The 12327-nt window shown below is 40.1% G+C and overlaps 1 protein-coding gene across 8 annotated transcripts in view; it reads left to right on the forward strand.

Annotated features, from left to right (window-relative positions):
• EBF1 (EBF transcription factor 1) overlaps window positions 1–12040 on the forward strand; it is a 266220-nt gene extending 254180 nt beyond the window's left edge. For 4 of the 8 annotated variants that reach the window (XM_086851238.1, XM_086851239.1, XM_086851241.1 and 1 more), the window contains exons 12-17: window positions 484–549; window positions 1125–1302; window positions 2707–2886; window positions 5051–5245; window positions 5595–5663; window positions 9700–10402. In XM_086851238.1, the coding sequence (XP_086707364.1) occupies window positions 484–549; window positions 1125–1302; window positions 2707–2886; window positions 5051–5245; window positions 5595–5662 (687 nt within the window). In that variant the 3' untranslated portion in view covers window position 5663; window positions 9700–10402. Of the gene's footprint in view, window positions 1–483; window positions 550–1124; window positions 1303–2706; window positions 2887–5050; window positions 5246–5594; window positions 5664–9699 lie in introns of all 8 variants that reach the window. The other 4 variants (XM_086851244.1, XM_086851246.1, XM_086851245.1 and 1 more) reach the window with 2 other exon arrangements.
• Window positions 12041–12327: the final 287 nt, after the last annotated feature.

Raw genomic sequence — 12327 nt, forward strand, 5'->3', positions numbered from 1 at the left:
AGCACAGGACTGATTGGGTATCTTCTGAATGTGGCCTGCTGGGTAAGGTCACAATTCCTGCAGCATGCAATTAAGAATAAAATAAACACATTGAAGGGATTCATAACATTCTCTGAATGACATTGATTGCAGTAATCTAGTAAATGACCTCGGGATTGTATTCTGCAATAAACCCATGAGTGGTTTATAGTGCAGATGGTAGAGACAATTGAGTGATGTATTTTATTTTGCAGCACCAATGATTCTCACCTTTTGACTTGATTAAGCGTGTGTGTGAATAGGATGAACCAGTGATTTAACACCATTCAGTGGTTGCTGAGAGTTGTTACAATTAAGGTTTACCTGGTGGAAGCAAAAAAAAAGAAAAAAAAACACTACAAAACACAGTGCTCCTAATAAAAGAGAATAAAAGATTCTAATATTTGTTTTCCCCACAAGGAGTTTATTGAACTCAGCAGAATGTTTCTGTTTTTATATTGACAGGAAGTAATACTTAAGAGGGCTGCTGATTTAGTAGAAGCACTCTATGGTATGCCACATAATAACCAGGTAAATGCATTTTACTTCAGCAATTCCATAGCACGGCTATTTCTTAGATGTCTAGAGAGATCTGGGGCTAAGGGGATATGATGCTACAGTGGGAGACAAGAATAAATGTAGAGGGCAATATCATATCTGGAGTGGGGTTTAGTTTGTTTGTTTTCTTTTTAAAGGGTGTAAATTTAGTGTTTGTAAAAACACCATGGAGGCATCTGCCCACTTTCACCAGGTCCTATGTAATATGCACAATGTTATACGTTATCTCTTGCCACCAGTGACTTTTCTCTCTTCCCCTAAAGAGAGCTCCAAGGTGGGGCAAGTCCAGGCTCCAGCCCCATCCTGCCAGTTGGTCTTTTTATACAAAGTGTGGCCACTGGGACCGAGACTTCCAACTCTCTTCCCACAGATGTCAGGATTTATCAGGAAGATCCTACAAGCACGAGCTCTCTCTCAGCCAGCTGGTTTAGAAAGAAAAGCATCTCCTTTTAACCTTTGGAGGGGGAACTGTTTCATTTGAGTCTGTAAGAAGAGGTTTGCCAGAGTCTCTTTGGTAACTCTTCTGGATTTTTTACCTTATCCTGTAGGAAATAATCCTGAAAAGAGCCGCAGACATTGCCGAAGCGCTCTACAGCGTCCCCCGCAACCACAACCAGCTCCCCGCCCTCGCCAACACCTCCGTCCACGCGGGAATGATGGGAGTGAATTCCTTCAGTGGCCAGCTTGCTGTCAATGTCTCTGAAGCCTCCCAAGCCACCAACCAGGGTCAGGAGAAGACTCATCTTCCTCTCTCTGTGTATTGTTTCTGATAGAAGTCAGGGGCGCAGTGGCAGAGGAATGGCTCAGGACTGGGAGCAGGGACGGGCAGCCCATCCCAGACCCTTGGAATGACAGAGGATGGGGCTGCTCCAACTTGGGAAAAACACTTCTGCATGTCTCTAAATAGATTTTCATTCTGCTCAGAGTAACACTTGTGTTTGGGCTTAAATCCCACTAATTTTAATCAGCTTCAGCATGTACTTAACGTTAAGTACTTGCTTATATATTTTCCTGAGCTGGATCATCTCTCAGTCTGGGCCTTGTGTAGCACTTCTTTATAACATGAGGTTATCCCTTGAATGTTTATCTATTTAATTTGGGTTTGTTTTGCAAGAGATAAGAGTATTGGAACTGTGATTTTTTTAGAGTTTCAGACTTTCATAAATTTTACAGCTAGCAAAGAACACAGATATTTAAAAAGACATTTTCAGAGCTTGTCCAATTTTTAAAATGAAGTGGTTTTCACTTTGAATAAAATCAGTATTGGTTTAGTTCCCACAGTTAAAAGTAAAAAAAATAGGTGAAGAACATTTTTGTAAAAGCCTTTTTCATTTTGCCCTCTCCTTTGCTCAGCTTTATGTATTATCCAACTTAAAAATACATTTGAATGAAAAAGTGTTAGGATGAGGCTGTTTCTAGAAAAGCAGAAAAAAATATTTTTGCATTACACTAAAAAAATGCAAAATTATTTTTAGATTGAAATACTTTATGCTGTGTGATAGGAAGAAAAATTGGAGATTTTTCTTCTAGGAGTGAAGATGCATATTTTGTATTTCTGTGCTTCTAGAAACAAATATTTTCTTATGAATATTTGGATATGAGTTTCCTAAAACTCCATTTCCAGAGTTAGGCAGAGATTCATATTTTAACTTGCTGTCAAATTTGATGCTCATCTCCCACCAACATAATGATGAGACCAAGGCAAAAAGACAAAGGATATCCCACGAGCTGGAGAAATACACTACATTTCCTGAGGTGTGTTAAATGCCAGTGACATCAGAAAAGAGTTAACAACAATCATGTGCTTTTAGCATACCTTGAGTGGGTCTGGAGTCCTCACTCTGAAAATGTAGGTCATGTTTACTCCATTTCCTACAAGCAGCCCTTTCAGAGTGAGTGTTCCTCTAACACCCCGTGCTGATCTTTGCTCCAGGGCATCCGTGGGTTGCCTGGGGAGCTCTGGAGGCTCCAGCCTCCCTCCTCCAGCAGCAACCTGGGCAGGGAGAGGTCTCATTTTGGGTACCTGGTGGTGCTGGGGCTCGGTCCTGTCCTTCTCTGTGCTCTGGGTTTGTGTAGGAAGTTGTTGTGGGGCTAATTCCAATTTCTGCCTGTGTTCCCTCCCCACACAAGGTTTCACTCGTAACTCCAGCAGCGTGTCACCTCACGGCTACGTGCCAAGCACCACCCCGCAGCAGACAAACTACAACTCTGTCACAACAAGCATGAATGGCTATGGCAATGCTGGAATGTCAAATTTAGGCGGTTCTCCAACCTTCCTGAATGGATCTGCTGCCAATTCTCCCTATGCCAGTGAGTATTTTATGTCTTTTCTCTATTTTGCACGTTTTCATTAGAAGGAGGTAGAAGATTTTCTCTGATGCTCAATATTTATTTTCTATTTTGAGCACTTGAAATAGAACTTGGTCTTTACTCTCCAAGGCACTGGTCTTTGATGCACTTTGAAGACCTTAGTGTTGCAAGAAATTCTCCTCTCTGTTTCCATTTTACTATTATTATTATTATTATTATTATTATTATTATTATTATTATTATTTAATTTGGAAGTCTTAAAAGAGCTTAAAAAGAATAATCTCTCATGATTTAGTCTGATAGTTTTATAGCATACCTTATGCTCTAATAAGAAACACTGTCTGCAAATTCTAAGGAAATAATGTGTTCATAACCTTTATAAAGATAACTAATTATTACTGGGCCTAAGCTTGGTTGTTTATATTCCACTTGCTTTTTAAGTAGTATTACTTTGACTTCACTGAGTCAGTAAAATGTGACAAAGGCTCTTAGATTTTGTGTTTTAGTGTCAGTACAGTGAATGCCACAGAAATGTGAGTCATACAAATCATACATCCCACGGCGTGAAGAGCTTATGGTCTGCAGTCCCAGTCATGGAAATATTTATGTGCAGAACTAACTTTCTGCATTTTGATATTAAAGGTTTAGTAAGCTGTTTAAATATAAATACATTTCTATTGGTAAAGGCCTATGAGCATCTTCTGCAGCTGAGCTCAAAAGTCCCTGGTCACACGAGAAATTAAATGAGCAGGACCTGCCCAATTCCTCTGACATTGCTCATGAGGTAGAAAGGATTCCACTGACATCTGTAGAAAGCTGACAGCAGAATCAGGATGGAAGGAATGGACACATAAATTGATTTATAGGCTTGGACTTTAGCATGGACAGGACAAACTGACTGCTGAAGGTACCAAGGTTTACACAGCAAATCTGAAGCTAACGGTGTAACAGCAGCAATGGATTATTTTGAATTGCATCAGAATAAAAAAGAGGATAGAGGAACTCTGAATAAAATAATTAATTCCAAGGTTTCTACTCTGCTGCAAATTTAGAACAAATTATTTACCCACACAACTAGTACTTATAACCTGGGAATTGCTAACCAGTGATTATTTTTGTACTCTAATAATAATGTAACATGTAATGTTACAAAGTACCTTACTTATTAAGTTGGATTTACTGTCACAGAATCTGCACACTCTGAATTCATAATATAACATGATTGATGAGACATCTCCTTTTGGAAGCAGATGCCAGTAATGCATTTAAAATACTGTGGCAGTGTATTATTTCATATTTATGAACGAAGTCCTCTTTAGAATAGCACTTGACTTCCTAGCCCTGGTTCTCTATTCTATTTATATTTTGGGAGGTTTTCTTGGTTGATCTGTCATTCTGCTAATGTCTAATCCATTGAATCAGAAAACGCTTCAATCATGACCTGAAAATTAAAAGGTGGCATTCTTAATTAAATCAATAAACTAATTGCTGTATAGTAGCAATTCAATTTAGGTGCTTTGATTGCTCTCCCTTAGCAAGTACTTCCAGACACAGAGTGACTTCAGACTAAGATTGTATCTGTCAGACTGTGAAACTTTGAACGTTTAATTTCCATTAATTGATTTCCTCAGTGTTAACAAATATGATATCAGATTCTCAAATAAGAACTTAAATAAGGTGATTTTTATCTACATAAATGCAAATAAAATAATAATTCAAAGCCCAGATGATCAGAATTTTACTCTATAATATGTAATTATTCACAGCCCACTTGTGTATCTAAGCAGTTTCTAAACAGGAGGAAGAATGGAAGTATGGGATGTCACTTTTGGTCCTTTTTTATTTTTGTTGGATAAGAGGGGAAACAGGCAGTGCCTTCTGAATATTAAAGTAGTTAGCTTTATTTTAATGAAGAGAAATTTGCTTGAAAGCTTGATGGTAAATACATGAACCAAAGATATTTATTGTACTATTTAGCAAAATAATGTTGTAAGGACATCTGTGTTTAAAGACTGAACTTCCTATGTAGCACATTTGCATTTTGAACTCTCAGTTCAGCCCTAAAAAAATCGAGGGTACCCAAGCATGAGAATGTTCTTGTTTCTGCAGCCTGTTACTATTGAGCACTAAGGAATGCCTTTCTGTGGGTCTTTTTCCCCTCCAGTTGTGCCATCAAGTCCGACGATGGCCTCCTCCACTAGCCTCCCCTCCAACTGTAGCAGCTCCTCCGGGATTTTCTCCTTCTCACCAGCCAACATGGTCTCAGCGGTGAAACAGAAGAGCGCGTTCGCGCCTGTCGTGAGACCCCAAACCTCCCCCCCTCCCACCTGCACCAGCACCAATGGCAATAGCCTGCAAGGTAGGTGGAAGCCAGGCTGCTCCCAACCGCGAGCTCGCCGTGCCTCGCCAGGCTCCAAGCAGCACCCAGCTGGCCCAGGGCAGCCAAGGCAATGGGGGATCCCTGGTGGGCTCTGTCCTAAAGTTTCCTCCTCTAGAGAGTAACTGGACTCCACCCCCAGCCCACCTTGTACCCTGCAGGTGTTTGGCAACCACCCTATCTCTAACCCAACTGATACTGCTGAATTAAGAGGCTGTGTCTTTTCGAGCACAGACCTACTGTTTTGATAAACACAAGTAATATTTCAGCTTACTAATACCGTCCTTTTTCTTTCTTTCCTCTCTTATTCCCTGTTGTCGTCCTTTATCAGACCAGTCTTTTGTGGACTCTAGCAAGTACTCCACTGCAGGGTCTCTCCAGGGGCTGGCCTTCTCCTGAAGTACGTCACTCAATCTTCCCTTCATTTTTGTCCTTTGTCATAGTACACTTGTGCAGAAATCCTACTGAGAGCAATAGAGCGTTACAGAGCTTGGCACAAACCTTCCCTTTCATAAACAGGAGGTGCATTACAAACTAACAGCAGCGTTTTCCACTTTAGCTCACACCAGGGCAAACATTAGTTTCCACTGATTAATGTACTCCTGTGCCAATTAATTCCACAAATGGCGCAGGGCCTTTTGGAAAGCCTATTGAACTGCTGGTATCAGGGGGCTGCTCCTTTTCTGCATCCCTTCCCCTCCCATCACAAGTTCTCCAGCATTAGTATCTAAATCCATTTGAAGGGTGGGTGCAGGTGAGGCAGACAAAAGCCTGTCAAGCTGAGGATGCTGCTAAGCCCAGCACTGCCCATCTCCTTGTTGGGCTGAGTGTGTTTTACAGCACTGAGCCCAAAGCTCCCCGTGTGATCCCCTCACTGCACATCACTCTGCTGAGAGAGGCATTTTCACGCTCTCTTAGATCCAGGGGTTTCCTTAAGCAGATGCAGCCAGCTGCCTCCAGCTGCCAGAGGTGGGAAATATTCCATGGTGTGCACTGTGCTTCCTCCAGACCTGAGATTTGTTTCCTTTCCATGAGCCTGTGCAAATTATCCAAAGGGCATCGAGTGGGGAATAAAATCCATCCTTTTTTAAGCCAGGTTCAGAAGGAGGTGTGCAGAGCAGGATGGTTGCACAAACTCCATGTGTCACTCAGCCTCTGGAGAGAGGAGCACTGGGCTTGAGGACAAAATGCTGATAGCACCATCAGTGGCCAAAAATAATCTATATGCAAGCAGAATGGAAGCAATTCATTCATAAAAGCTTGGATCTATTGTGCCTGAAGGAATGCATTGTCCTCAGTGCATGTTATACTGGAGAACTGGGAGGAGGAATCCTTCAAGGTGCACACATACACAGAAAAGCTGTGCAGAAACTGTAAATTTACTAGGAACTAATAAGCAGAATTTGCGTACCTTCAGTTAGGACTTTTTAGAATACAGTGTCAGGAATACGAGAAAACAAAATTTTCAGGTGAACCACAGCATTTAGGAGATTTGTTTTTGAGCATTTAAAAGAATTGGCAGTGCTGACATGCTTGAAGTTTTAAAGGCAACAGCTAATAATATGTCCCATGTGAAATAAAAAAAGAAAATGCACTTTTGAACACATCAATGTTTTTTTTCTTGTCTTCACCTTGTCCCATCTTGTTGTTTAGATGGAGAGAAAAAAACAAGTAACAGGAGAATGCTTTTTCAGGCACTCTTTCTCCTTTCCCAAGACACAGAATTCCATGTACTCAGTTATGAAAAGCAATTATGGAATGAGCCGAGAGCACTGGCCACAACTGGAGCGGCCTGATTGCCTCCTCATTATGTCATCTCCACATCTGCAATGCCCAGAAACCACACAGATCTGAGCCTTTCCCCTAATTTTTGTTTAGCAATTCAGTTTTCATAATAGGAATGAAACACCAAGAGATGGTTCATTTCTAGGTCATCACTGAACTTCTTGGTGAGTTAAAGAACCACAGCCTTTGGTCCTGTGCCTCCTGACACCACCTGAGGCTTGTAATAATCACTCAGAGATGCACTGCCTGTTGTGCCTTAATGCTTAAATAAACAACCATGTATAAGGAGGCTGTCTTATCTCTCTTGGGCTTCTGGATACATCAGAAAGCAATCAAGCTTTCCTTATGTGGCTTAGATATCAGCAGAACTCACTAAAACAGCAGCCAGGCTTATCTGTTGTTCTCTTTGCCATGCAGTTTTGTAAAACCCCTAATACATTATTTCTGTAATTTGCTGGCAGCAAATACAAATTAGTATATGATAGAAGAAATAAAGGCCATTGGTGGGAGCTTTTCTATTCTCTGCCCTCCCTTTTTGGAGATGGTGTGATCTCATACCTACAGTGTTTCCCACTGATATCTCTGTTTTCAGGATCAATAGCAGGCTACAGCTGGCAGAATTTGCATGACTAGATGTAGCACTTATGGAATAAAAGTGGAGTGATCTAAATGAAGACTTGGAAAGAATGGAAATATCAAAGCTTTTAGGCAGAAAAGATATCATTTGCCTTGTAATTTAATTCAGAATTTCAGAGCTCTTCAAAAACAATAATGCTTTGAAAAAGGATCTAAGATCTGCCTGTGCCATTTGTTTCCAACAGCAAAAGGTACATGGCTGATCTGTAACCACAGGGAAATGTCTAAATCATGAAGGGAGGAATTGCAATTATCTCCCCTTCTTTTGGGCTCCTACCCAGGGTAGACAGCTTTCCTGTCCCAAGAGACACAGTTCTTGACCAATTATTGGTGAAATTGATTTGCTTCTGATGAATCTTTCAGACTGAGTGTTGGAATAATATCTTGATATTTTCTGAAGAAGACACTTTTTCTAAAGGAAAGCAACACCTTGTCCTAAAGTGTCCTCTATGCTTCTTACCTAAGTGTCTTCCTGTAGGACTTAAAGCAACTTAACTCCTTTTTGTATCCCTTTTATCCTCACTCTCAGCTGCTTGAAGAACCCTTGTGTGGGGGGACACAATCAGTGCAGTGATTCCACACGATAAATTCCAATAATTGAAATGCTGTTGCAGTGTGCCACCTCTGAGGGTGGCCTGTTGCAAACATGTTGGATGTGTTTTGCATTCTCTCCTTCTCCCCTCATTTTATTTCATTTAATCAGTGCAGTTTACTCGAGCTGTTCTCCCCTTGCTGATTAGACTTGTAATTCTTGCACATATGGTGGTGTTTGTGGAGAAAACATTTCCCTCCTCTCCCCCTCCAACCCCAAATCTGTGAGTCTTTTACTTTGGCTCTGTTCTTATCAAATAATTGCAGCTGTAATTAAAGCACAATGAATCAGCACCAGTCACGGGGTTGAGTCCTTCCTTAAGAAATTACATGTCCAGATGTCTGGAATGGCAGGCAGCATTTAAATCATGTGCCTGGGAAGTGCCACCAACCTGAAGGGGAATCTGTTTTCTACCTTTTGGCAAATAACTGTACAACTGGCATTTTAGAGATGTTATTTTTACAGTTTCCATCACAAACTTCCATCACTACCCCCTGTAATGATGTGCCTGCTCACACTGTGTCACAGGGACACTTGGGATGTCTGATCTGAGTCCCCTGTAAATAGAGAGAGATCGAGCTGGAGGTCAACTTATGTGCAAAACTGTTCCTGTTGGCTTTTCATAAATGTCTGTCTGCTAGGAGAGGTGGTGGTTTCATAGAAAATCAGGTAGGAAGCATAATAAAGAAATGCTGATGATTCAGCTTAGCCAGCAAAAGAGAAAACATCCTAAATTAACATTCTTCTATGACTCACTTGATGTAGTTGGTGGTGTCTGCTACAAGTGGAATAAGAAAGATGCTGGCCTGCTAACCCGGGAGTTAAACACATATTTCAATTTCAGAACTGGGTTTGGGGGTTTAAGTCCTTTTCTGAGCACCTGGAAAATGCCTGTATAAGTCCCAGGGGTGAACAGTGACCTTTGTGGGGACTGGCACAGGGGAATGACCCGTGCCAGGGGACACTGAAGGGCCACTCCTCCAGGGCCAGGCCAGTGCTGACCTGTGGGACTCCAGCTGCTCTCCCTCCCTGCTGCTTTGCTTCTAAAAGAGTAACAGAATGTGTGGCTCGAGTCAGAGCCTCCTCAGCATCTGGGGGTTTTGAAACTAAAAGCAGAAAAATAAGTTGGGGTCTGATACTGATATTGAGGAAGAATACTGATTTCTACGAGATTTTCTACAAGAAAATCAGTAATTTCAGCAAAGTCACTTGCAATTTGAATCATTTTCCAGTCAGAAGGAAACTTCTCGTGATTATTGTGTACATACACTATTATGAGTGATATATATAAAGTTAACTCTGACTACATTGCTAGTAGATGTTTAAAGCTCTGAGGATTTTAAAAGTTGCTTAATAATGCAGAAAATTAACTTTTTTTCTCTCTCTCTCTCTCCCACCCTCCCCTTCCCTTTCCTTCCAACAGCTATATCTGGCATGATTGTTCCCCCCATGTGAAAGAATTGCCTTGAAGAATTTTATTAATGAAGAGGTTGAATTCTGCTTCAGAGAGAATCTGATACAAGTCCCAGAGTGGAACTTTTTACTCAGGCCTTTTTAAAAATAAAAAAGAGATAAAGAAGGATCTTACAATAACTGCAGATTTTTAAACGAAACAAAAATCACCATCCTTGCAAATACTGAAATTAACAATCCACAATTGCAAGGTGTTGATTCGAGTTGTCCATCCCAAATACCTGGGAGATATATTTATTGTATGTTGATAAAAAATCCACTTTTTTTTTTTTTTTTCAGGGGGTGGGGGCTTGCTTTTATTTCCTTCTGTTTTTTTGTGTTTTGTTGGGTTTTTTTTAAGGCTTGATTTAACTCAACACCATTTGTCTTTTATAAATCAAACAATTACACAAGGGACACTAGAGATGGAACTCCACATTTTTAATTTATGAATTTTGTTGTTTTTTTTTTTTAAAGCTGTGTAAAGAAGAATAAAGTGGTGTCATTTGCATACAAGTCTGTTTGGGACAGAATAGAAGTGCCAGTTAGTTTTTGGTAGAAGAATTATGGCCATTTAATAAAGGGTCGGCTCATATATGTTGGTTATCCAGTGGTGACTTGCTGATAGGATGCATTTTTAATGTTCTGATTAAACAGATATCACTCCCTGGAAAGCTGATATTTTTTGGATTATGAGGGCAGGGTGAGGGGTGGGATTAGTCTTTAAATCAGGCTGAAAAATGGTGTAGACTATACAACAGAAAAAATTCATCCCAGAACGCCAGGTTGGAAGGGGACCTCAAGGTCCAACTTTTCTTGTCAAAAAGCTGGTGGAGGGGAAGGGAAGGATGGAAATATCAGAAATGTTTCCTCTGGAGGTGCAAACCCAGTAGATGCAATGCCAGACCTGCAGGAGGAGGTGAGCACCCCTTTCTTTTTGGGTGATATCTCAGACCCTCCAAGCTCTCCCTTCCCCAAGGGCCTCACCCGGGCTCTGCCCTTTGGGTTTGTTGTGGGGGGCACAGACTGGGCCATCCCTGGGGGGTTTCCAGCTGGCCCCTCTCCCCCTGAGAACCCTCCTGGTTCTGCTGGGGCTCCGTGGGGCAGCCCCAGGTGAGGTTTGCACCCTCCCCACCCAAAATCTCTCCTGGCCCAAGCTCCCACTGGCATCGCTCCTGTATCAGTCGACCCTCCCAGTTCATACCAGGCTCTATCCAGGACAGGGATCTGCTTTTGAGTAGGGAAACCTGAGTTTGGGGGTGGGTTTCAAATCAAAACCATAGCTTCTGTTTTACCACAAAAAAATTTTGCTATCATTATCTGGGAAGTGTTCTTAAAAATTATTAGTCAAAGAGGCAGCAAAGCTCTGAAGATGCATTACCTGATATTTTTTCTTTGCTGTTGTGTTTTGTATGTAGTTATAAATACTGTAGATTTTTTGTGATTTTTTGCCAAAGTTGTTGTTCTATTTATACATTTTAATGTCTTAAGACAGTTTTTCAATATCACAAAAAAAAAAAAAAAAAGAATTTTACTGCATATTTTGCAAAAAGAGCTCACTACCTTTAGCTTGCACATACTTGCAAATTAATTAAAGAAAAAAAAAGCTTTTTGTTTCTGTTTTTTGTTTGTTTGTTTTACGGGGGATTTTGTAAAATATCCATATAAATAATGTATTTATCTTTGGAATTTGTACATTGCTTTTTGTCCCCTACAAGTTTATTTTATTGTGTATGTTTGCTATGTGAAAAGTGCTGATTTGTTTGGTCATTCACCGTTGTATTAGCTGTTTAAATGTGATTTTAATACATTTCATTTATAGGGTTGGTTTTTTTTTTTAGTATTGTTTAAAACCATGCTTCCATTTTTTTTTTAATTTCCACCCAAAAGCCATTGTCTATTTTTGTATTATTTGTAAGTTAAGAAGTTTTTTCCAATATATGGCAAAAAGTAGCATATTATTCTTGTAGCATTTAGTTATGTAGATTTAAAAAAAAATGTATCCTTTGCTTTTGAGGCTTAACAAAAACTAATGCTGTTTTACTCTATTAATATGCATGGGATTTCTCCTCTTTGGAGTGACGCATTTTTGTGCATTAAATATGGGGAGAAACTTCATAGAACTCAATGAAAATACTTTCTTTCTTAAGTCTGCTTGTATATTTCTCTGTCTTTCACATAAATATAAACCAGCAGATTGGATGCCTTAACAATGCAAATCATATTCATTTCACTTGTACATTGTACTGTGCACCAGAACTGTCAATCATCACTAACATTCTAAGAAAAAAAAAAAAAAAAGGAATTGAAAAGCACAAAAGAACTGTTTTGTTACCTTAAAACAATATAACTTTTTTCTAGTCGAGCAAGAAATCATTTACAACGATGCTGCAACTGTGCATGCTTCCTGTATGAATTTTGCAATGGTTTTCACTAGAATGTCACAGTGTGATCTTTGGGGGGAAAGGGAAGGAAAAACAGGATTTTTTTTTTTTTTTCATGGTGAGAAAATAAAAGAAGAGAAAACTGGAAAAAAAAAAAAATGTGAGAGACATCAGTTTATTGCTTCTCTGTATTCCAAGTGATTATTCTAATTCAC

The sequence above is a fragment of the Cyanistes caeruleus genome, chromosome 15 (assembly GCF_971803275.1).
Source record: "Cyanistes caeruleus chromosome 15, bCyaCae1.hap1.1, whole genome shotgun sequence".
In the NCBI taxonomy this organism is placed as follows: domain Eukaryota; kingdom Metazoa; phylum Chordata; class Aves; order Passeriformes; family Paridae; genus Cyanistes; species Cyanistes caeruleus.